Source organism: Symphodus melops, assembly GCF_947650265.1.
Source record: "Symphodus melops genome assembly, chromosome: 2".
NCBI lineage: Eukaryota > Metazoa > Chordata > Actinopteri > Labriformes > Labridae > Symphodus > Symphodus melops.
In genome coordinates this window covers 5,014,327-5,038,661 of record NC_136692.1, presented here as the reverse complement: position 1 = coordinate 5,038,661, position 24,335 = coordinate 5,014,327, and the positions used below count along the sequence as shown (strand labels likewise).

At 40.5% G+C, this 24,335-nt stretch overlaps 4 protein-coding genes across 4 annotated transcripts; 3 read left to right on the top strand and 1 right to left on the bottom strand.

The window, feature by feature from the left end:
* Positions 1-945: 945 nt before the first annotated feature.
* LOC306820173 (putative RNA-binding protein Luc7-like 1) lies at positions 946-8,302 on the top strand. Its single transcript, XM_079337935.1, has 10 exons — positions 946-1,552; positions 2,314-2,408; positions 3,053-3,151; positions 4,563-4,673; positions 4,874-5,017; positions 5,257-5,433; positions 5,564-5,724; positions 5,810-5,839; positions 5,916-6,077; positions 7,150-8,302. Exons 1-10 carry the CDS (start codon positions 1,492-1,494, stop codon positions 7,421-7,423), a joined length of 1,314 nt encoding a protein of 437 aa, XP_079194061.1. The 5' UTR covers positions 946-1,491; the 3' UTR covers positions 7,424-8,302.
* Positions 8,303-9,054: 752 nt separating this feature from the next.
* On the top strand, positions 9,055-12,060 carry pane1 (proliferation associated nuclear element). The gene is made up of 6 exons (XM_079338095.1): positions 9,055-9,276; positions 9,992-10,068; positions 10,585-10,683; positions 11,073-11,152; positions 11,345-11,436; positions 11,572-12,060. Exons 1-6 carry the CDS (start codon positions 9,220-9,222, stop codon positions 11,719-11,721), a joined length of 555 nt encoding a protein of 184 aa, XP_079194221.1. The 5' UTR covers positions 9,055-9,219; the 3' UTR covers positions 11,722-12,060.
* Positions 12,061-13,615: 1,555 nt separating this feature from the next.
* On the bottom strand, positions 13,616-16,021 carry mb (myoglobin). Its single transcript, XM_079338096.1, has 3 exons — positions 15,785-16,021; positions 14,990-15,209; positions 13,616-13,918 (listed from the first exon to the last, which is right to left on the bottom strand). The coding sequence occupies exons 1-3, from the start codon at positions 15,865-15,867 to the stop codon at positions 13,778-13,780; spliced, it is 444 nt and encodes a 147-aa protein (XP_079194222.1). The 5' UTR covers positions 15,868-16,021; the 3' UTR covers positions 13,616-13,777.
* Positions 16,022-17,960: 1,939 nt separating this feature from the next.
* Positions 17,961-23,414, top strand: serhl (serine hydrolase like). The gene is made up of 13 exons (XM_079337254.1): positions 17,961-18,037; positions 18,119-18,188; positions 19,067-19,210; positions 20,005-20,118; positions 20,257-20,298; positions 20,415-20,434; positions 20,540-20,614; positions 21,176-21,285; positions 21,400-21,479; positions 21,564-21,598; positions 21,692-21,768; positions 21,868-21,955; positions 22,591-23,414. The coding sequence occupies exons 2-13, from the start codon at positions 18,131-18,133 to the stop codon at positions 22,732-22,734; spliced, it is 987 nt and encodes a 328-aa protein (XP_079193380.1). The 5' UTR covers positions 17,961-18,037; positions 18,119-18,130; the 3' UTR covers positions 22,735-23,414.
* The last annotated feature ends 921 nt before the right edge of the window (positions 23,415-24,335 follow it).

Sequence of the window (24,335 nt, the reverse complement as noted above, 5' to 3'; positions counted from 1 at the left end):
AATCTTTTACTGTCATGTGTGAAAACTCATTTTTGCATGCTCCAAAGCATCTTCTCAGAGCATCGGTGCAGTATGCTGCTCGGCAGACATGGCACCTTGCACTTGACAACTTCGACTATTATTTTGTTTTTTGTTTGTGTGCTGCGCGAATACAGTATAGGATTATTAAAATATGGCTGATAACAATTGTGGCCCCCCCATGCATTTCATATGCCCCACTAAGTTCTGGTGACGGGCCTGGAATGTTTACATTGCAAAAAGCTGAAATAAAACTAAAACACATAATTAAGTCAAATAAAAGAATAAAAAATTGACAAATTCACGTTAAAAATACAACTTTGCTCTTGAAGATTCTACTACAGATAACAAAAAACGTTTAAAAAAAACATAAAAATTTAATTTTTGTACGGTTGTATCATAGATACTAAGTGCATATACAGTATACATTGAGTAACAATATTGAAAACAGTTTAAACTTTGTTTAATCATTTATGTAAATATTGTAAAAGATAACTACCTCATGTTTACTTCACCATCCTTATGCACTACTCACCACTGCACTATTATCTTATTTAGCCTTGGACATAATAGTCTTTTTTTTTTAGTCAATCGTTATTGTTTAATGTTTGCATTGTACAGAGACAGCAGAGTCCATCGAAGTTAACTCTGTGTGTGTTAAAAAAAATCAATGGTCAATAAATCTGATTCTGATAGTTATTTACAGTCAGTGACTAATAAATGTAACTTGAATTTGTGGAAAATCAAAGAAATGTTGGGGGAATAATTCCAAAGTATTCAAGGATATTTATACCCACACAGTCATATTCAAACATGTATTATTTATGTAAGGAAAATTTATTATTACAATTTTTTTTTTAAAGAAAGAGAAAAAAAGATCGTCCTTTCAGCAGAGTAGAGCACGCGACGCAGCGTTGACGTCAGTAATCCATCCAGCGCGCGTGCGCAAACTGCAGCAGACGAGTCGACTCGGAGGCACGTCGGGAGCGCGCTCTCTGAGGTCATGCGCACGGAAGGGAAGTGGAAAAGACGGAAGAAAGGACGCTGAACACACTTGCGAACTTAAATACAGTTAAATGCGACGTTACAGAAGAAGTGGTTTACTTTATTCCGGTACAGATTTAAATCGATTAAAACGCCCCGTCTGCATTCAGTCACCGTCCTCTCAACGACACGACCAGGGGAGGCAGTTTTAAAACCACCGACCCGAAGTCCTCCTCCACCGTTATAAATATATATATATATAAATTCACATTAAGCTAACCGTGTAAAGTGTCGCAAAAGACCGTGAACTGAATTAAGCTTTAACCCCGCTCGCTGGCTCGGCGGGACCTGAGTCCTGTCCCCCCCTCCCCCTTGTGGGAAAAGTTCTCGCTGGTGCTGCAGGTCGTGGTGGTGGACTAACCAGGCAGGCCTGCTGCTGAGGAGGCTGCATGTGTGAGGAGGACTGGCGAGCCTAAACACTCAGAAAACATGTCGGCCCAGGCACAGATGAGAGCCATGCTGGACCAGCTCATGGGGACGGGGAGAGACGGTGAGACTTGTCCGATCGCAACCTGGACCTACCTGGAGTTTGTGTTGTTGCTAGCATTATTAGCCTGCGAGCTAACCAACCCGCCGCCACACAGCATGCTTCCCCTACCGAGCTAGCTCCTCTGACTGTAGCCAGCCCGAGTTAGCTACCTGTTGTATTTTGACTTTACATGCTCTGCTTACATTTTACACACAATCACATCTTGGCCTCCCAAATGGGCTCAGAGTCAGGGTGGTACTGTCGCATTGGTTTAGTCTCTTTCCGGCAGATTTGATCTTGTAATCAAACTTTATGCAGACAGCTACTTAGTGAGGTTTCCAGATGTGTGACTCATTCATCGCAGTGTCGCAAGTCATCCACGTGCAGTGCAACTTATATTTCATGTATGATTTTGACTTCCCAAGAACCTGAAAACAAGATGATGGAAATGAAAAGATCAGTCTGCAGCATGTTGCTTTTTCATTTGTGGTAAAAGTTTGAAAGTGTTTGGATGGTAAATTTTGCCTCCCCAAAGGTAGAACACTAGTACTACTTAAAAAAACATAGTAATTTCTTTTGATTCATATTAATATTATGTATGCATGTTTTACATTTTTTTTATTAATGTGTTTAAGTATAATAAATGTATGTAATCAGAGAATAATCATGTTTCATTATCCTGATCTCAATCAACAAATTAATGAAAATAATTGTGCTTGTTATCGAGCGGTCCTGACCGTAAGGTGAAATGTCAGCCTGATTTTCTGTGTCTCTTTTATCAGGAGACATCATGAGGCAGAGAATCAAGTTTACAGACGAGCGAGTATGTAAAAGTCATCTTCTGGACTCCTGCCCACATGACATTCTGTCCGGCACGGTGAGTACCATGCTTATAAACACCTACATGTAGAGAGAGCATCATTATTATGTATCACACACTTCCTGCGCCCAGAAAGTGTGTCAGTGGATTTAGATCTGCTCCAGAACAATTAACAGAAAATGATCAAAGTTTCTATTTTTGTTCTGTGGGCAGAAATATGACTGAAATGTTTGACAATCCCCGGCAAGAAAATGTTTTAAGGAAAGGTACTTGTAAACTTTGCAGCAATTTGCCACAAATAGTACAACTTGTCAGCTGGTGTTTATGTAATGAACTCTGCATGTTGTCTGTAAACAATTGAATGTTCTTGTGAAGTTTAAAAATGAGGAATTTGATGTGAACACCCTAATGATTCAGCTGGTAGTCAGCACGTCATGCTCAGTATGTCTTCTTTCTTTCAATTTCCAAGAGTAAAACACCAACACACAGAACACACTCTTGTTCTGGTCTCTCAGTACTTTGTGACATCACTGTCAGTCTTAAAGACAAGGTCCTGCATCACGTTGAACTAAAGGATGTTTCATCCACAGTGCCTGTTAGGACATTCATGAGGTCTACAACTTTTAACACTTGGGAATTGTTGGTTTGACAAATCTCAGGAGCAAACATGCAGCGTGTTGATGTGTTTGTGATTCCTGCAGAGAATGGACCTCGGAGAGTGTTCGAAAGTTCATGACTTGGCCCTCAGAGCTGACTATGAGATTGCATCAAAAGAGCAGGAGTTCTTCTTCGAACTTGACGTGAGTCACACACACACACACACACACACACGCACACAAGGCACTACTGTTTTGCTTCTGTTCCATCTGCACGTTGGTATGAAAGGTACAAGGGGTCAAAATTGTCCATCAATATAACTTGAATGTGTCATTGAGTATAAAGGCAGCATAACAGCCCAGTTTGTTGTAACTACAATTTTTAGAGTTGATATAGATAAATACATCATGTGAATATGTGTTCCTCTTTTGTTCATTGCACTTTAAAAAATGTACCAGCTGGCTGCTCTCTGAACAATTCACAGAAAACTTCAGGGGTTTTTGTGCGCGCCTCTTTTAGAGTCAAAAAGACCTCTGCAGAAAACGGCTCCTGGCATATAAATAAATGTTGGCAAAGAACAGTGACGTGTCTTTTAGAGATTAGTTCATTTAACTTGACTGTTTGCCATGCTGCCTGGGCTTCTGCGTTTTAATGATGCGGCTAAAAAGTCCCAGAGTCATGTCTTCTTGACTGATGAGTCAAATTGAGCCCTCGACTGTAAGTTTATATTCAGCAAGATCATACTATAAATACACATTGCTAAAGAGTTACACGTTACACACATAAGTGTAGATTTCTATAAAACGTCTTCTTACCTGTTGACAGCTTAATCTCCCGTTTAGCTCAGAGTGATCTTAACGAAGGAACAAAATCACGTAAATGTTTCACTCAAGCTGAACTTTAAGAATCCTTTGCTCTCCTGTCACCCACACAGTCCAGTTGTGGGTGTCCTAACCTGATCATTTTAATAGTTTATGTCCCTGCTTTAGTTAGTGCCAGTAACCTACAGTCAGTTGTAACAAGTGTTACAAATAGCCTACCTGTATCTGCTCGACCCTGAGGGGTTTAACATTATACAGAGTAAAGATGCTGTATTTATGACAGAGTTGGAGACAGTAAATGATTTAGACTGTATAAAAGTGTCAGTGAGAGGAAGTTTGGAACTTAAAGGAAAACTCCAGCACACTGTCTAACCAGCAAACATACATTTATTGGTAGTGTTTCAGTACGCGACCTTTATCAGGCATTAGGCGAGACGACAACCTTCCAGGAAAAAAAAGTGTGACGCTTGTCATCCCCTCCAATCTTCACCTGATCACCTGAATGTAACAGAAGAGGGAAAGACGCAGATAAAACCCAAAGAGTGTTAAACTAGAGGCTTCAGGACATTCATCCGCTGAACAGTTTCTAGAGCAGCTGACAACAAAGTTTCCTCCTCTCTCCTTCATGGACATCCTTCACATCATCATCATCTCTCGCCTGATGGTTTCTGCATCCACAGCTGTCTGTCTGCCCACATCCACAGTCACAGATCTGGCACTGCCTTTATGTTCAGTTAATTCGCAGTGTGTGTTTGGAAACAGAAAGCCTCTCATGGATTTGTGTTTCTCACAGGCTGCCGAACACCTTCAGTCTTTCATCGCCGACTGCGACCGCAGGACCGAGCTAGCCAAGAAGAGACTCGCCGAGACGCAGGATGAGATTAGCGCTGAGGTTGCTGCGAAGGTGACTGACTTTCTGTTTAACATTTCCATCAGGTTGTTATAGACGCCTTGCTCTTGTCTTTTACAGGGAATGATTAATGTCCTGAGAAAGTGTTTTTTTTTCTTCCATTGAACTTGTCACAAATCTGTGAAAATTATTGGTGTTTCACCTTTTTACAACTAAGAGCTCATTTTTTTCTCCATTTCTCTTCCTATGAAAAGGCTGAACGTGTACACGAGCTCAACGAAGAGATCGGGAAGCTTCTGGCCCGGGCGGAGCAGCTCGGAGGAGAGGGGAATGTGGACGAGGCCCAGGAAGTGCTGGAAATGGTGGAGAAGACTCGGGCCTTAAAGAAGGAAGCAGAGGTCAGTCACTGACCGACACAATAGACATCAGAGTTACTCTTTGTAAACATTTATGGTTCAATAATAACATCACCAGCAAACTTCATCTGGTATTTATTGTCTTATTGAGCGATGTAATTGTAACTAAAAGCAGATAAAATATCTCTCACAGCACTTTCCAATATTTCTTTTTCCCACTCGTTTGTCTGGACTGAATTTGCTCTCGCTCTGTCGTCTCAACATTTGTTTTTGTCTCTCAGGATGTGTACAGAAACTCAATGCCGGCTTCCAGCTTTCAACAACAAAAATTACGGGTATGTGAGGTCTGCTCCGCCTACTTGGGTCTCCACGACAACGATCGGCGTCTAGCTGACCACTTTGGGGGCAAACTGCACATCGGCTTCATTGAAATCCGAGAGAAGCTCGAAAAGCTAAGAGTAAGTGTTGCTCTGGAAACGTGATTATCAATCAGTCAAATAGATGTAGTCTTATGTGTTGCTTTGATGCTGTTTGAACATAAACGGCTTGTATTTCATCAACGCTAAGTTATCGTTTGTTCAAATCTAGAAAGCAGTGGTAGAAAAACAAGAGAGACTGCGAACCAAGAGACGGGAGGAACGCGAAAAGGACGAAAGAGAGCAACAGTGGGAGGCCGAGCGGGACCGAGAGAGGGAGCGGGAGAGAGAGCAGTGGGAGCGAGACCGAGAACGGGAGAGGGAGCGAAGGAGGTAAGAAACAGTTTGGTGTTCTCTGTTCTAAAAGGCTTGGCGTTATTTAGAAACTTAAAACGAACGTTTTCTGTTTGTCTCGTAGATCAAGATCTCGAAGTGGAGAGCGATACAGGTATGTCTGCTTGGACACTTCACCAGATGAATGTGTTGTGTTGTCAAAATAAATTCTCCATCAATTCATTCTTCAGGGATGGAGGCAGTTCGTCCTCCCATCATTCAAGGCGGCACCGCTCCTCTCGCTCCAGAGAAGAAGGTGGAGAACGTGAACGTGAGAGAGAGCGGGACAGGAAACATCGACACAAGGACAGGCACCGCTCGCGCTCCCACTCTCACAGACGCAAAAGGAAGAGGTGTGACCTTTCTCTTCCACAACAACATGCTTCTTCTGAGACAACACTTAAAATGTTCTGCTTAACTAACTAAACTCAGTCATTCATCTTTTGTGTTGATAAACCTCTTTTAGTTGGTGGTTGTGTTTTCTATGCTCTATTCTTTGTTGTCTCGCAATCGGAGGGTCGAGGGTTTGATACCCAGCTCCTGCGAGGAACATGTCTGGGACTTGTCACTTCATTAATGGAGTTGCCTATACGACGTCATTAGACAAATGAAGTAAATGAGCTGATCGGTTGTATGCAGTGTAAACTCATCGTTATAACTAGTTCTTAGTAATATGTTGAACATGAAGAGCTGACATGTCAACACGGGTAACATGGGACCACCTCGAAATCTTATTGGCCACTCCAAAATCCTTTTTTTAAAAACACTTTATTATCACTTCATTTGTTTTGAGTCCTTGAAGAACTTCGCTTAGAAGATGTTTGTTTCCATTATCTTTTATCGGAAGGTTTTGTCGTTCGACAAAATAGTCAAAAACAGACCGATGATCAGTGACTTCATTCAGTCAGTTTGCCACTTTCACTATTTCCAGAAAAGCAACTTTAGGATTGACTGCATCTTTCTGAGTCTAACGTTTATCATTGGTCTTTGTAAACTATTTGTCTGTAGATTCTTACAATGATTTGGACAAAAAGACTTCTGAAGACTTCACCATCGTCTTCGATGTTTTGTCAGGGATTTTTATTAATGTGAAAATAACCAAGTTATGATTCACATAACAAACAGATTAATCTGCAATGAAAATAAATGTAATTTACTTTAAGATTCACTGATCAAGCTTTACAACATTAAACTAAACCAGCAGTAAAAGAAAAACAACATTTCTGAGTTTTCTGAGAATACAGACACTTGGACTTCTTCCTCTTCTTTGTTCTGATACTGAATAGTTTGGCCTCTATAAATCTGGTCAAACAGGTTCTAGTTTAACCTGTTTCAAAAGACAACAAGCCATCCAGACCATGTGTTAAACATGTCCTTCAAATGTTCCACCAAGGGATTTTATATAATCTTTTTTTTTTTTTTAAGGTCCTCAAGAGAAAGAACTTCTCACACCCGAGAGAGGGAGCGCTCGCAGTCCCAGGAGAGAAGTGGAGAGGCGGCGCCGGCAGCAGCAGCAGCAGTAGAGGGCGCAGTAGAGAGCTCACGTAACAACAGGGCAGAGTGTGGAGACTGGGAGGACAGGGAGCGATCCCCTTCTGTGAACACAGCCAGGGGGAGAGAGAGAGAGCGAGAGAGATCCTTTTCTTACGAGCGGGACCGTCGCTCCAGCTCCGAGGAGCGAGAGTCCGGAGAGATATGAACTGGACACCTCCAAAGTCCTTTAATTTGGATTTATTGTTGAGTAAAAAGGAGCATGGAAAGATGAGTGTGTGCGAGAGTGTTTTGGCTTTGTATGCGTGTTCATGTTGAAAGCAGGACATGTACATTAGCAGGTATGAAATTCAGAAAATAAACTTGGGAATGAGGGAACAACTTCAGCGGTGGCGGTCAAAGAAACATGCAAACAAACTTTTATAAGACTCTGCATTGTTGTACTAGTGTGACCTGGAAGCATGATAGTCATTTTTTATGTCATTTTGTCAATCTTATGTACAGTTTCTTTGACAGCGGTGAGGGATGAGTGAGAGCAGTCCAACTTAAAAATCGTCTTTATTTTTCTCACATTAAGTGCTTTTATTTTATTTTTTACCAGTAGTCGGTTCTTTGGTTTTATAACTGTTTGTTCTGTTCCTTTAGGAATCTTACCAGTTTCTGCATCTCTGGATCCATTCTCTCGGGTTGGGCTCGTTAATAAGTGGCATTTCCCTCGCAGTCCAGTTTGAAATGATCCGTTTATGACTGAAGGCTGTTCAGATGTTCGTGTTTTATCGGCTGCCTTTAAGCCATACCAATCTCATTGATGCACATCCCTGAGCTTGTCCGTCATTTCAGATTCAGTGACACACTGGTACTTTGAAAATAAACTCACTTTCCCCGCCTTGAAGAAGTCAACCAAAAGTTTCAGAGATGTGTATATGCATATAGGTGAAGTGGATCGTTACATCCTCACTTTTAAAGGTCTGGGTGTCTGTGTCCCGTTTGCTGTGATACAACCTGGTAGCACTGGGGGAAATCTTTTTTTTTTTTTTTTTTTGCTGTGCCATCATTAAGTGAATAAAAATGTCTGCTTCCCTACAAATTCAGTGTGTTTATCCAGATTTGTCTTTAAATCTCAGTTTGTAAATGTTCATGGTTAGGATATTAAGATGGACTTGGTTCAGGGAGTAGAGTGGCTCAGTTTGATCCCAGGCTCCCACAATCATTTGTTAAAGTGTACTTGGTTAAGATACTGACCTTAAATTGATCAAGCATGTCTGTGTTAATATCTATAAGAGTGGATCCTGGTGAGCAGTTTTAAGGGCACTTGTTTATTAGCTGGTGGACCGCTTTGATTTCCAACATGACTGTGCATAAATACCCCATAAACATGAAATGCATGTTACAATGACAGTTTCAGTATAACACAGGTTACACCAAAACTATGCAGACCTAAAACCTTTAAAAATATATGAATTTTAAAGTTTACTTTTATCATTTAAAAATGCAGTTTTTTTAAAGCTATGTGGAAAGTTGGGTTTTATTTGTTGGCCATTTATCCTTGCTGAAATTAAAAAGGGTACATTTCATGTTGAATCATTTCTCAGGATGCCCAAAGTGCACATAATGCAGCAGGTACTGAATCCTCACCTGCTGAAGTGACTTGTTTTTTGCTGATTGTTTCGACTTTAAAGAGGAAAACCAGGTGCAAACAAAGACGTGATAAATTACGAGTACATCATTTCTCTTCAAATACACACAGTATGCACCCTAAATAAAAAATAAAAAACGTAAGCAGTAAATTGTAAAACTCCAAGCACCCGGTAGGTGGCGAAAAACAATAAGGGAAAACGTCAACGAACGGAAAGCGGCCAACGGGCCTACGCAGTGAACGTAGTGACGTCAGACGCACGTTTGGAAAAGAAGCGCGAGCCCAAATGTAGTACAAAACAACAAGCGACTCCTCTCCGGTTTCTGTTGACAAACGCAACTAAGATTGTTTAAAGTGTTTGTGTCAGGATGTCATTGTTGAAGCCCTTCAGTAAACTTCCTGAATTGAACTCAGCGAACATCTTGGTGAGTTAATTTGTTATTTTGTTGGACTTTATTTACAGCGACGTTACTGGAAACATGCAGCTACTCATCAACACTTCATTATCTCAACAAAGCAACATCAGTGTGTTCTTATTATACAGCATCTCAGATATATGAAAGATATGAGCCACACTTGATAAAGCAGGCCCACATCTTAAAACCAAACACATAATGTCGAGGATCCTAAATACAGAACATGTGTACAGCTCAGTGCCTGAAGAGGCGTTCAGGATCCCTCCGATATGTCACAATACAAATCTGCAAAGAAGAGAAGAAGACACCCCTGCTTTAAAAAGTAATCAACTAATCCCAGGGTCTCTGCACCCCTTTGATAAAATGCACCCTAAGGTGTTTGCACATACGTCTATGATAAGTGAGTTAGTAACAGGGAAAAACTAAAACACTACTACTTAAGTTTGATGGATTTTAACAGGTAGGCAATAAACAATTTTTTGATTTATTCAAAGTTGAGCAGATGTAGATTGAACACATTTAAACGCTTCAGTGGACAACAAACATAGGCACAGTTAAAAGTAGGGATACTCACTTCCCCTCATAAAGTCAAGTCCAAAATTAAACTTTTTTGTTTGGAAGTAGGAGTCCTGTTTTTTTTTATTATTATTTTTGTTTGTAGTGCCCAAGTGTCATATTGCAAAGTCTTGTTCTGTGCTGACTTGGAGCTTGGTGTTTTCTCCAGCTGGTCGAGTTCGAGGAGCAGTTTCAGCAGAGATTAGCCGACGCTCTGGTGGAGGAGTCAGCTGTCACTGTGAATGTGTGAGTACTGCACCTTCCTCTTAAACTGCTGGAGAAAGCAAACGGCAGGAAACACCTCCTATTGTTCTGGTATTGCAACTACACTATGAATGTGTTTGTGTTTTCTATAGCTCACTAATGCAGCTTTTCTTTACAAATGTTATTAAGAAATCAGTTTGGTGGCTTTTTTGTCACAGCCTTTGGGGGAAATGAAAAGTCAGCTTTAGATTGGTCAGTCACATAAACATGACGTGAAGTGGAAATTACAATCTGGAAACTCTCGGTTTGTGAAAGTGTCCGTATCTGACCTGGCTCTCTATAATATGGCTGCATGATAAATGTATTTGCTCATGTTTGCCTCAAACAACCCTCCTGAGTCGTCTGATGCCCTGAACACACTGAAGTGGAAAACATGGTCATTTTTGTCCATCTGTCCGATTCAATCAAAAAAACAAAACTTAAAGCCTGACCTCAACAGTTTGTCACATATCAGTGACCACAGTCAGCCTGATGAAGTGTTTTTAATGCTCCAACCAGGAGACTAGCTAAGAGTCTGCCTCTGCCCAAGGAGAATGAGGAGAGCCGTCCGAGGATAAACCTGGTGGTGTTTATCGTCAACATGACCTCAGAGCTCAGGTAACTTTCATTCATCTGTTTTCATTTCCTTACCACCTGTGCACACACAAAAAATACATACTTTAATCCTAAGGTCGATTCTAACGGTTTGTAGTCCTTCCTGCCACACATGTACGGTACGTGTAAAACCCAGCTTACCTGTATTTACTCACAGGTGTAAAACTCATCACATGTTTTCATTAATTAGGCCAACCTAAAGCTTCTTAATAACTCAGACAAGGACATTTAAAATCCACTCAGACTGTAAGCTGAGTTTCTCTTCTGTGGTTGGGTCTGTATTTTGTGTAATTCATCTGTATTTGTCACATGCACTCTACAGATGTCGACATGTTAGGTTATCATAGTTGTTTCTATGACATGCATTTGTTTTCTCTTTTCTGTTCTCATAGTTTGCAGTCGACAGAAGCTTCTCTGAAACATTTGGACTCTGGGTTTTTCCTTGGAAAAGTTTGCTTCATGGTCACGAATGGTATGACGCTGATTTTTCCTTCTTTTCGATTTGCCTTTTCCCTCTTCAGCTGCCTAAGTTACAAGAAGGATACAATCCTGCAGACCTGACTGTTCTAAGATGGATGATTGATTATTGATTGTGAAACGAGGGACATAGAGCTCAGTGTTTCTGGTCTGACTGGATGCTGTCTTCTCCATTTGTCTCTTGCAGCTCGTAATGCTTCAGTTCCCGCAGAGCGGCTAGACTCGGTCAGGAAACTGGCGGCGTCGCTCCGCTGCCCCTTGCTGTTTGCAGAGGATCAGGTCTGTGTCAACTCTTCTCAAAGACGTGTTCATGATGTTCCAGAGGCGTGTTTTTGCACTTTATGTTTTTCTTCTTGGGTTCGTCTTGAGGGTGAGTCTCTAAGGACCGTCTTGTGTCCCCTTCTTGCTCTCCAGACACCTGCAGGTGTGACCAATGCTACAGAGAGGCTGCTGACCATACTGAAGGTGACGGCAGGTGTCGTTCCCATGGCGACTGCTCTCTATCTGTCCAACCTGACTCGCTGCACTGTGCCTCCAGACATCGACCAGCTGTCCTTTGATTAATTCATGTTGCAGTTTTCCCAGACTTTTTAATTTGTATATTTATTGTTAGTAAGCTGGCTCTCCAGCCTGATAACGCATCAGGTATTCCCTCTATTGTTTCTATGCATTTATGCATTTTGCCTTTTACTTGCAGCAGTCTTCTCCCTAAAATTATTTTAATGACTTTTTTTATTTGCGTGGAATACGTCAATGAAAATCTAAATATCATAAAAGTGATTTTGAGAAAATCGTTATGAATTTGTGCTCAACAAAAACGATCGATTGACATTCCACACGTTTTACCATATTGTCATTTTTACTTGGCAGAATATCTGTGGAAATAAAGACAATAATAACAGAGTGATATTCGACCTGATTAACCTGCTTTTTCTCTGTTAAGTAGCAGTGGAAAAGAAATGAGCTGAACTTACTGTATGAACCAAATCTAGAGCAACGTATGAAACGATCAGTTGATAGAGACCCCTCTTGCATGTGTTGCCAGCCCCCGCACTGTCTCCATGGGGAGTCATACCCCCCCCCCCCCCCTCACACCACCACCACCACTGTGGAGTCTGACAACTGTAGAGCGTGACTCGAGATATCATACTTTGTGTCACGTCTGCAAGCATGCGAATACCCACACACGCTCAAACACTATTATTAGTTCATTATGGCAAATATCCAGCTTTCAAGTTAACCAGGCGCTTCTATGACTTCTATGACAACAAAAGAGTCAGACTATAAAAAGATTCTCATGGCCAGTCAACACATGTCAATAAAAATAAACGTGCTGTGGTTACATGGTGCAGAAGGACCACTTGACCCGTGTTTTAAAGGCTATTAAGCCTGGCCTTGTGTGCTTTTACACAACTGTGTTGTGATTTCTTCATTTCCATTATATTTATTTCACCCCAGAGGCCACAGTGAGTCAGAGAGATATAGGTCAGAGCACAGATATCTGCATTGCAGCTCCTGTAGTCAATGACAACTCCAGTTCCTGGTCTCCTGCTTAAAACTGACTGTTACATCTTCTCGACTCGCTAAGTGTTCAAGATGTGAAGCAAACTTTTCAGGTCGTGCTCATCAGCGAGTTTAAGTGGGCTGTGTGACAAAAGGATGTGGGACTGAATTAAGCTGACATTTAAACAGTGTACCAAATCACAAAGGAGGATGACTGATAACAGAGAGAAAAAGAAGGGGAGGAAGTTTGAATGAGTGATAAGCTCCCTAATATGGCCGTTGTGACTCTGCCAAAAGGCTCTGCACCGTCACATCCACATTACATCAGGTGTCAACACTTCAAAGATAACGCTGCACACGAGGGGTATGAGTTCAGTCTGGGTCTTTTGGGGTCATCAGCGTTGCCTCCCAACACGTGTTTCTCCAAGAATTTATTTTGCATTGTAATGACTAACCAGTCTTTAAAACAAGTTTAACTCCAGCTCCTTCAGCATAGAGTTCACATGACCTTACATTAGTAATAAACCCATCATGTGTGTGTCCATTCTAGTGTTTTTCTCTTCAGTTTTAACTTAAGGCTGCGATAGCACTAAGAAAAATTCAGTGGAGGGGATGGACGGTAGGAGCGAGCATGGAGGGGGACTGGTGCTAGCTGCTGGAGCTAATTGGACAAAACACTGGTGAAGAGAAATACCCATCTGACAACCCCAGTGATGTCCTGGTTCTTGCTCTACATACAGTAGTTGGGTTTTGGGGGCCAATAGGGGCCATGTGGTATTAAAAGTAATGAAGGTGGTATCTGGTGTCTAAACAAAGGATTTTTCTGTTGCAGGTTGCGATGCCGTTTGGATGACAGCGGCCAGAAAAGCCTGTTGTAGACGATTTAAATGATCAGTGGGACATAAAGATATCATTGTGTTGAAGGGTTTCTCTACAGAGCCATATGTTGAATTTATAAACCTGACAAAAAGACAAAGAGCAGGTTACAGATTATTTATTGGTAGTGATAAGGGTTTACAGTCATGAAACATACCCGAGTCAGTCATCTTTATCTAAAGTTTATTATGCTTTTTTTATAACAGCTTTTTCAGAAGCTTCAAAAGCTGAGTTTGAATCTTCAGCCAGTGAAGCCAAGTTCTTTGTAATTGGCCTCCATGTCAGCGATGACGACAGCCATCACGTTCCTCAAGGCCGTCTGCCCGGCAGCGTCGAGTCCCACCTTCTCCCCCATGACTTTACAGATGACCTCTGTAATCAGCTGGTCAGAAAACAAAGGCCAAGATAATGAAACGTATATAAAACCTTTGTAAAACCAGTTGGGACACAGGAAATGTGATGAAACAGAAGAAACTTTTCAACAAAAAGAACCAGCAGCAACTTTCAGGGTTTGGCTTCACAAGTGAGTAAATCCTCAAAGACGACCACATTAAAATGCCTAAAACAAAAACATGTTTACAGACCGGTACAAGATACAGTTTTGGTCAATTAATAGTTTCTCATTCATTTCAACGCAACAGGAGTTTATCTTTACGACGGAGTATGAGGGTCACGTGAAAAAATAAAAGATTAATCTCGTAAATTTACAAGAACAAAGTCGTAGATTTACGAGTTCGAGACGAGCCTGTGTAAAAATGAAAAAAGCGAAAAGTTAGTTTAGCAGCCTGTACTCAAATGACAAACATGGAGCATCATGTAAAAACAAAAAACAGTTCAAGAAAAATGTCACTTCACCTTTCAGAACTTGTCTGTAATGTGATGAATGAAGATCTCTGTACATAACCTCCACACTTAAACAAATGCAGATAACAGACACAAATATGTTGTGTTGGAGCTCTATTTATGCAGATATGAAACTACACATGCTTTTGGCACATCATCATTGTCTTAATACGGACCCTGAAAAGATAAGCTACTGCAACAAACTGGACTCAGACTCATTAATTTACGATTTTATTCTCATAAATTTACGATTTTATTCTTTACATTTTAGATTATTTTTTTTCTTAAACGTAGCCCTAATCCTCCTTAGTACATCTCAGACACTTTAATTACTTTCAAGCTGAACTTTAATCGTAATAAAGGGAACAGCTGCTCGACGCTAGTTGCAAGCTCAGTTTATATTGTCACTGATCATTTGAGGTGTCCACCTTTCAGTCCAAATTTCTTCACATTTGGCTCTAAAAAAACAAGGTGGGCAAAACCCAACACTTTCAACAGTTATATCACAAACCAATTGGTGACATCACAGTGACTACTTTTATTACTCAGTGAATGGGATGGGTCACAGTACCATTAACAGCTAAATATCCTTTGTGGTCATCTCCCTCACCTTGAAGTTATTAATGGGGATCTTGTGCTTGTTGGCGTGGCTGTTGGCCATGGGCTTTAGGATGGCAGCATGGTCGCCTTTGGCTCTCAGCAGCTCCCCGAGTTTTTTCAGCACAGTAGCGCCATGGGCAGAAATGGCTGCATTCCCGGCCATTTCACTTTGGGCGATGCCAGCAAACTTGGGGAACAGCTTCTGGCTGTCTGGGTGTTCTGTGAATAAACTGTAGATTACACAACAAATGATTACTATTGGATAAAATCAGGTAAACCCAATCCTGCTTTTTTATCAGAATACACGCTCTTTGTGTTTTTTTAAAACTTTTGGGTGGGATACAGATAATTTAGCAAAAATTCAGGATCATTCCTGATCCAAGCAGAGGGGGGATTTCAGACTGGGAAACAGGAATTGTATTAAATTACCAAAGCTGGATAATTTTTATCCCGATAAAATATTTTAAAAAAACGGGGCCCCGAAAAGTAGAAATCTTGCTAACGTTGTTTGACAACAGATGAGAAGCTTTTTAAAATCCAATTATACACTGATTACTCAGAGATCATATCATAAATGATTTGTTTTCAGAGGCCACATAAAATAAGAAATAAACAACAGAGGTCACAAATCTTATTTCTCGTGTTGTTGACAACTTTTAAATATCATCCAAATATCTCCATAAAAAAAAAAGTTGAGTTTCAACTAAAGATCAGTCATCAGTTTTGTGACTTCAGAAATGATTTCCCACGCAGCCATGTTGAGGACCTGACTAACAGGGAATCGTATCTTTCCTGAGTGACTGACCGTGTCAGTACCAAGCCCCCATGGGTAGTGTAGTCAGCCTCCACTGGACCCCAGAACTTCAGAACCGTGTCAAAGTCGGCCATGATCTGACGAGGGGAAAAAATAGATCATCAAAAAAGAAGCCAAAAAATGATTTGAGGAATTAAAACAGATTCTGTTTCAGACAGTAAAGGAAATCTGAAGATGAATGTTGACGAGACAGAGGCAGATATATGACCTCTGCGTCTGTAATGTGATCTCAGGGAAATGCAGCTGGATTCAACGTTTTAAGGGCTGCCTATTGGTTATAGATATCAGTATTATTTTCTCTTGAACAAACTTTAAACTTGATGACCCTGGCACTAACAACTGAAGTAAAAAAAATTTCAACTTGAGTTTTCTGTGCATCCTAAATTCATGCTGAAGGAACACAGGAGAGTTACATGTGTCTTATTATTTTGTATTCTGTCTGCTTTCATGATTCCTAATTGGACTTTTCTATCTGTTGTTCTATTTAAGAGGCTTTACTCTAATTGAACACATTGAATCAGTTATTATTCACAAAAAAACTTAAAAAAAAGACTGAGCACCTACCTGCAAAGTAGTCAAATGTCCTGCGTATTAACACCAAGGTCTTCTCTCCTCCCTCCAAAGTTGATCTTTTATACTCCTATGTCCTGTGATTAAAGCAATGCCAGCCCTCCCGTCCATCTCGCCTCAGGACTCTTCAAATGTCAACAACACCTCTCGTGTAATCTGGAAAAAATTGTCTGATGTGGTTACGTGACACTTGTGTATTATCTTTGGATTTCCTGTTTTAGCTCACTGTACCTTTTGTATGGCCCGTTCAATATTGTCTGAATCACAAATATTACATTAAAAACATTTGTTGGAAAAACTGCAAAATTCTTTCATTTATTTTTTTAAAATACTGATCAATAGTTTGTCTCAAAGAAGCCTTATTTTGTGATGGCTTACACTACTCGTATAACTGCATGGTTCTGCTTAATATGTGAAATCCTAGGATTTCATTTGGGGGTGACAGTCGCTCACTCTGTAGCGGCTTGGGTTGGGAACAGGAGGGTCGCTGCACGGACCAAAATATAGAAGTTGTCCTGGTCCCTATGGAGGTGCCAAGTCACTTCCCGAGTGTTGACGAAGTGACCTTGAGAAATAAAAGGCACTGAACTCTAAACACCTCTGGCACGTTTCCTGTGTAGCAGCTCCACTCTGGTATCTCTCTGCATGTCCACAGGTAGAACAGAATAGAATGCCTTTATTATCATTATACAAATTGTACAACGAGATTACTTGGCTTCACCTTAAAGTGCACACAGCTAAAAACAAAAAACAACAACAACAACAAGAGCATGGGTCAAAAAAAGAAAGAAAAAAAGAGTGACCCTAGTTAACGGAAGGTGGGATGTGTCCACAGGTCCCGTTTGGGTGAATTTCTGAGAAGCATGTCTCTCAATAACGCTGCAACCCAAAAGTTCCTTTAGCGATTAATAAAGTGTGTTAAGAAAAAAAATAAAAATACTGCAGACATTTACAGTGCACTTACTTTGCAAGATCTTCTGTATGAATGTAAAACACTTTTCTATTAAAGATGGAATTTATTTGTACTTTATAAATTCATGAACATCAAACCTTGTGAACGGGTATCGGGACCATCATTAAATCAGACTGGATTTACAGCAAGTCACTTTTTTTATTTCAAACATCACAATTTCGCCCATATCATGGTGAAGTTGATTTGTTTAGTTTTAAGATTAGATTTTAAAAAAGCTTGCTTACTTTGTCAAACAAACTAAGCAAGCTTTCTTAAGAATTTAGTTGATTTTCACAACAGAGCCACTGACAATGATTTCAGCAGCCTAAAGACAATGATGGAAACTTTACTTCAATACTACTAAACTTGACTTTTGCTTATTTGTAACTCAATGCTTTTAAAGTTCAGTCTAATTCTTAAGATCCTGGCTCTTTAAAACTCTGTAGGTTTATTGTTATGATACAGCGTTTTCAGTTGTCTTCTGCCTAACCTCAGGTAGTGAACTTTGGTCGAGTTAGGCGTAGAAATATGTCTATGGAGTTAGGTCCCAGTCCGTCATAATGTAAAAGGTAAGCCCCTCCCCTTCTTCACGCTTATTGGTTAAAACTGTAGCCGCACGTGTTCTTTTATCCAATAACAGTCAGAGTCCTTGTCACGTTGTTTTTCGATACCCGGAAGTAGGCTGTTTGCGTGAGAAGAACTCTAAAGACATTTACGTTCAATTACTTGACGTAATTCTGGTCTCTTTTTACAAATATGTTCTAACCTTTGAGGATTGCTATAACGCGGATTGTTCGTCACAGGTGTTCTCCAAGATGATGCAAGCTCTGAAAGGTGTGAGGTATCTGCAAACCCGGGCGGTGTCTCAGGCAGGTTCGCAAACTTTCTCATCTGTCTGAAACTTTTGTGCAACTGTGAGTTTAACATTCACAGCATGTAGTTTAACATGACAGCATGCACCAATAATAAGATGCAGACTCGACTACAAACAGTCCAGCACTGATATTCATCATAATTAAACATAACATAAATACAACACACACAGCTTTATTATTATTATTTGTTATTTATTGATTCCTTCTGATGAGACTGACGAATACATCTGTAATAACATCTGCTTATAAATGATTTATTCATGTCCAGGACCTGAGACCTATCAGCTCTTTGCCATTTAAAAAAACACACACAACCTTTTCAACTTTGACAGTTTTATGAATGTTAGTAATCTTCATCTTTTTTTTTGTAAATAATCAAAAAAATGTGTCACCATAGTTTTTGGGGCAGTCACACCAGCCTCCATCAGCACTGATTGTCTTGTCCCTGTGTACGAGATGAAAGATGAAACAATGCTTCTGGATCATCCAATGTGTCTGTGATGTCCATGCCAAATAATGTCTGTAATAATAAAAATAATATTTTTGTAAAAAGCATTCATGCGGTATACTAATTAATTTTAATAAGCAAAGCAGATATACTGAATTGAATGCAGATGCAGGTGTCTTCACTAGTTCTTTTCTGTTTGTGTATTTCTGACAGATATAGAGGTCCATTTTTTTAAAATCTCATATTAATGTAAAACACATGTCTATGAAAGATGGCATTTTTTCCTCCCAATATGTTATACATTTATAGACAAAAACCTGAGCTGGAGAACTTGCACCAAGGAGGTGTCCACCGGGAGGTGTCAGGCGAATGAATTTAGAATCAGCCTTTCTTGATTATTCATAACCCAGAGTCTGTTACATGTTCAGTTTCAGAGTTCTCCGTCCCGGTCCCGTGGGGGGAGATCAGAGGTCGAGTGTGGGGTCCTGATCAGGGTCGTCCTGTGCTGTGCCTGCATGGCTGGGCAGATAACTGTGGTTCATTCAACACCCTCATACCTCTTCTACCTAAAGGTAATGTTTTTGGTTGAATGGACGAACTCTCAGGACCTCAGTTACATTTGTTTCAGGCGTATATAAAGCCATATAATGTTTTCTCTTAAGCCACATTTCTCCCCAAACAAAACAAGCTAACTTACTAAATCTTTAACTTGTTTACGTTTTCTTTAACTGATGTGGAGAAATAGTTCATTTCAGTGTGTCCGGCTATAGCTTTACGTTTGTCTCAGTAGTTCTTTAATAAGTGTTAAACATTGATGTTTCACCATGAGAAACTCTCTGGTAGTTCAGGCTTCAGGGTGAACCTGTCAGAAATTAACTCAAGCCATTTAATGAGTATATTCCACAAACAATATTTTACAAGTCTGAAAACAGGCTCTCTGGTTTGACCCTTTATGCTGGTTACCTAGGCCGCCCAGGGAGACACTTTCTGGGGTCCATCACATGAGGATGTCCCACAGAGGTTCGCAAAAACATGGTCCATACTCATTTTAAGCAACAATGACCCTTTTTATTTGACTCCGAAATACTCGGCATTGACCTCTTAAAGTAATGAAAAACACATTCAACTTCCATAGCCTACATTTGTAGCAGCCCCAGGGGAGCTAATGTTACTCAGGGGAGCTAATGCGCTAACACAACTGATGTCCTGGGATTGGCCCATGCACTGCACCTTTTAGAGGGCCAGCTATTTCTGCAGACGGACCTGCTGATCACTACTTGGAAACCACTGTGAAAAAGTGCTGCTGTTTCTGTTTGATAAAGGTAAGGTGGTAAAACTCGCTGCCTCTCTGTGTCCCTCCTCTCAGAGTACAGATATGTGGCCATGGACCTGGCAGGTCACGGTCAGTCATCACATCGTCCTCCTGGAGTTTTCTACGCCTTTCCTTCCTACGTGATGGATGTGCGCAGAGTCGTCGATGGTGTGTTTTGTTTTTTTCAGCCCCGGTCTGGTGCATCTGTAGCGCAGTTAAATCACAGTAGTGATGTTGTCTTTGTCGTTTTTATTCTTTGATGTGACACTGTCGCTGGTTAATGATCTGTGAAATGAACTCCCACAGCTCTGCAGTGGAGCAGGTTCTCCATCATTGGCCACAGCATGGGTGAGCGCAGCTTCACAGCACACTGACAGCAATTCAGATGTTGTTGTTTTTAATGAATTTGCTTTTTTTATGAAGAGATATTTATACGGACATTTCATTTCTGTATTTAATTTCAGGTGGTAATATTGCTGGAATGGTAAGTGATTAAGTCCTGACAGGCTGTTTCGCCTTGTTCAGACATCTTCACTGTGGAGACTGTTTCACTATTACTGTGTTTTTGACTTGACATTGTTCTCCACAGTTCAGTGCACTGTATCCTGAGATGGTGGATTCTGTCGTGCTGCTGGACTCCTATGGATTCCTCCCATCCAGTCAGGTAATTAAACAGTTTTAGAGCCCAGATAAAAGTCCCATCAGGACTGGCTTGGTGTCTGGTTATAGCAGCTCTCGTTGTAATGAACAACTGCGTTAGTAGCCTCCACTTAGTTTAAATTCACAGGCCCTGAATTTGACTTCAGAGCTGTTCAACTTTTTTTTGGTGTATTTTATTTCTATGTTTTATTTTACTTCCATTTAAACAGATGCACTGAGTCCCTCTTAAGATAACTTGTGTAACAAAAACACATATACAGACAGACCATCACATGGGGACAGGCAGACAGGACTTTCAATACTCTGACAAAGTAGAACACAACAAGAACTGCAAAAGTTCTTAGTCCGTTCGTAGTCCGACTTTAAAAGACTGCACAGACTCTCTCTCTCTTCATCTTTTGTAAAACTTAAATGTGTCGCAATGATTTCAAGTCTGACACCGTTTTTATCTTTTGAGTGCCTGTTCCACAATATCTCACATCGAGATGCGCTGTGCATAAATCACTTGTCACAGTTGCTTTGAAATCCTTCCCCTCATCATTTATTTATGTCTGTTTCCTTGCAGAAAGAAATTCCTGAAGTGATTAGGCAGGGGATGGACGAGTTGCTTCAGTATGACAAAAAGACAGAGGAGGAGAAAAGGAGGGTTTACACGTATGAAAAGGCAGCAGAGAGGTGTTGCACCTTTTTATTTAATGTCTTTTTTAAAAAAAGATGTCTTATCATCCACTTATAACATTTGTTGGTCATGCTGCTGTAAAATAAAAGTCTTTTTATTGTTGCTTTCAGGCTGTTGGCTGCAAACCCGAGTTTGTCTGAACAGTCCGTGCACGTCCTCTTGGAGCGAGGTCTCGTTCAAGTGGAAGGAGGTGCATGTTTGTAATGAGCCCTCCTCACAGCAAACACAAACAGAATCACTTTTCTCCATGTGTAACTGTACTTCTGTCTTGCAGGAGTGATGTTCTCTCGGGACTTTCGTATTAATCTGGTTGGCTCATGACTTTGCCTTTCTATATCTCCATTGTAATCGACGTTTGGATGAAGAGAATAACGTTTCTGTGTAATATTTTTTTGTTGTCAGAAAAACATTGCACGCATCAGCCTGGAGCAGTGTGTGGAGATGCACTCAAAGATACAAGCCTCTGTTCTAGTTATTCTGTAAGACTTTCTTCCTCCTCGCATGTGCTGAAGTCGATGCTGCAGCAGTAAAATGTACGTTTAGCAATTTACCCCATCGTCTTTTTCTTGTCTTTTCAGAGCGGAAGACGGCTTTGACAAAATGTACCTTCGAGAAAAACAAAAGCCAGTCATTGCATCACTTCTGCAGGCCTATGGGGACAAAAATGTGAGTGCACTTTTACAGTCTGTCGGTGTAAAGGAGGTGCGCTTGCATCTCTGTTTATTTTTAGCCGTTAAGCCGCTGTGTGTAATTGTGCCTAGTAGAAAGACAGACAGCTGCATATATGCTAAGTAGCAGCGTAGTATGAGCTCAGTGTCTCGGAGGCAGCAGAAATTTCTGAGCTGAGAACTTCAGCACTGACCTACATACTGGATCGTGGTCAAATGTGGCTGATGAGGAATAAAAAACAGAAAGTGGTCAAATTGTAAGACTCTAATTATGGCCTCTTTCCAAGTCAGAGGGTGAGAGAAAATCAATTGGTCGTCAGACTTTTATTGGATAAGACAGCTGGAGAGACACAGGAATTATTAGGGATGACATGCAGCAAAGGGTCGTCATAAATAAAAGACCTCTTTTATCGGATTCACTTATTTCACTTAAGCCTTTCTCATTCATAGTTCTCAGATCTCCCCCGTGGGGTTTTACTCTCCTGGAGTCCATGTAAGAGTTGGATTCAAAACGTTCCTCTCCTTGTTCTGTTCCCAAGTGGCCCTAAACAGTTTTTGAGTTTTTTTAATGCATCCTATATTTTCATAATTGTTCACACATGCCTGATGATGTGTGTGTTTCTTGTCTTTCAGCACACCGTGGTGAGGGTACCAGGCGATCATCATGTCCATCTGAATAATCCTGAAGCTGTAGCTCCACTTGTTTCTGACTTCCTGCAGACGAGAGTGTTGTCCCAGTCAGACAGTGAACCTGATGAACAACCGTCTAAGCTATAAAAACATACACGCACAAGAAGAGGCCTTTTTTATCTTGTACTGTTAACTCGACATGATGCCTAATCCTCAACCAGCACAGTGTCGAGGCATCAGCTCATGCTACTTGTGTTGACTCCTAAGTTATTAGTAATTTAAAAGATTTTAAGTGCATTGTAGCTTCTGTTCATACAGATGTTTTACAGATAGTCTGAAGTGGAAGGATGTTATGACACATGCAGAAACATCTTGGTTCAGTTTGTATCTTATTGTTTACTGATCGAGTGAAAAGGTTGAAATATCAACCACACATTATTAATACGCGACTCAGCTCACTTTTGTGGTAGATAAAACCTAATGAAGTGTCTTCCAGGGCGCCGTCTTAGGGGACAAAGTGTCCTACACTTTGTCTAACGTTTGCATTGACTACTGACTTAACATAGTTGTCACCATTTTACCAAATAGATCAACAGCTATGATATAAAACTATGAAAACTGGAGGGACTGCATTCATGTTAGTGCCATCGACTTTTCAGTTTGTACGATAAGACGTTAGAGGTGTTGGTTCAAACTAAGGAGGATGTCAGTAAGGCATTTAGCCCTCTTAGTATTTAGTTATCCTTCACTGTAATGTAAAACATTCAATGTAAATGTACTTGGCAATAAACAACAAAAAACAAATAAATAATTCATACATTTCTGAATCGGTCAACAAAAACTGATTATGTAAAAATGAAACGAATGTGCTTTGTGTAGACCTATTTTATACACTAGTATCTCATAAAGTGACCACTGACTGTGTAAATATTGCATGTGCATTTTGTTTAGCGTGATATAAAAGTGCCAGGCATATAAGAGCTAACGACAACGAGCAGCTCAGTTGTTTGAAAAGAATCTCAGTTTCACAAGATGGTCGGTTTAAGATCTTCATCTTTTCGACTTTGTTTTCCGACATCAGTTCAGGATGCTGAACTCTGCTCTCGGCTTGTTTCCTTCCTGCTGCCCCTCAGGTGTTTGCAGGCTGGAGCTGAGCTATCACCTTGTACCTGCTGTCTTTGAAGAGTGTTTGTGATGCACTGCACTGCATGACTGAGATGTCTGCTGCCTCTTCTTAATATTTTATTAGTTGCACACTGCCTCCTAAGTCGATGTTTCATCTCAAAAGTTTGCAATAAACTGAATAAAGATGGACTGTATCTTTGAAGTAGTAGTGAAGAAGAACGAGTCCTTCCCCATCCTCAGCGAGCATCTCTCACACCCTCCTCTCCACTGAGAGTTTCTTTTTTTATTAGACTTTACAAGAACTTAAGATGCTGAAGATTTCTATCCTTATTCCAATACAAAAAACAACCCTGTTAAAAACTTGAAGGCACATTGTGGCTGCATCATGTTCTTTAAGAGATAAATCAACAATTACTGCTTCCCTGAGTCTTTTTAAACAGGTATACTGTTAAACTATCTTTTTACGTCTTGCTCTCAGACTCCAGAGAAGCATCCCTTACATTTGTTCACGTCATTACTGTGATGAGAAGTAAACCACATTTCTAAAACACCAAAAGAAAGAAGTATTACATTACACCCCATACCACCCCTTTAATAAAGTGAGCCTTTTTACTGAGGGCCTT

Excerpts from the sequence above, each read along its gene's own strand:
- LOC306820173 (XM_079337935.1), top strand. The coding sequence starts at position 1,492 with ATGTCGGCCCAGGCACAGATGAGAGCCATGCTGGACCAGCTCATGGGG. Across the intron at positions 1,553-2,313 it reads CATGGGGACGGGGAGAGACG|GAGACATCATGAGGCAGAGA; the intron begins GTGAGACTTGTC and ends CTCTTTTATCAG. Across the intron at positions 2,409-3,052 it reads ATGACATTCTGTCCGGCACG|AGAATGGACCTCGGAGAGTG; the intron begins GTGAGTACCATG and ends TGATTCCTGCAG.
- pane1 (XM_079338095.1), top strand. The coding sequence starts at position 9,220 with ATGTCATTGTTGAAGCCCTTCAGTAAACTTCCTGAATTGAACTCAGCG. Across the intron at positions 10,069-10,584 it reads TCAGCTGTCACTGTGAATGT|GAGACTAGCTAAGAGTCTGC; the intron begins GTGAGTACTGCA and ends TGCTCCAACCAG. Across the intron at positions 11,437-11,571 it reads TGCTGTTTGCAGAGGATCAG|ACACCTGCAGGTGTGACCAA; the intron begins GTCTGTGTCAAC and ends CTTGCTCTCCAG.
- mb (XM_079338096.1), bottom strand. The coding sequence starts at position 15,867 with ATGGCCGACTTTGACACGGTTCTGAAGTTCTGGGGTCCAGTGGAGGCT. Across the intron at positions 15,210-15,784 it reads GGGGGCTTGGTACTGACACG|TTTATTCACAGAACACCCAG; the intron begins GTCAGTCACTCA and ends TGTAATCTACAG. Across the intron at positions 13,919-14,989 it reads TCCCCATTAATAACTTCAAG|CTGATTACAGAGGTCATCTG; the intron begins GTGAGGGAGATG and ends TTTTCTGACCAG.
- serhl (XM_079337254.1), top strand. The coding sequence starts at position 18,131 with ATGATGCAAGCTCTGAAAGGTGTGAGGTATCTGCAAACCCGGGCGGTG. Across the intron at positions 19,211-20,004 it reads CATACCTCTTCTACCTAAAG|AGTACAGATATGTGGCCATG; the intron begins GTAATGTTTTTG and ends CCCTCCTCTCAG. Across the intron at positions 20,435-20,539 it reads GTGGTAATATTGCTGGAATG|TTCAGTGCACTGTATCCTGA; the intron begins GTAAGTGATTAA and ends TGTTCTCCACAG.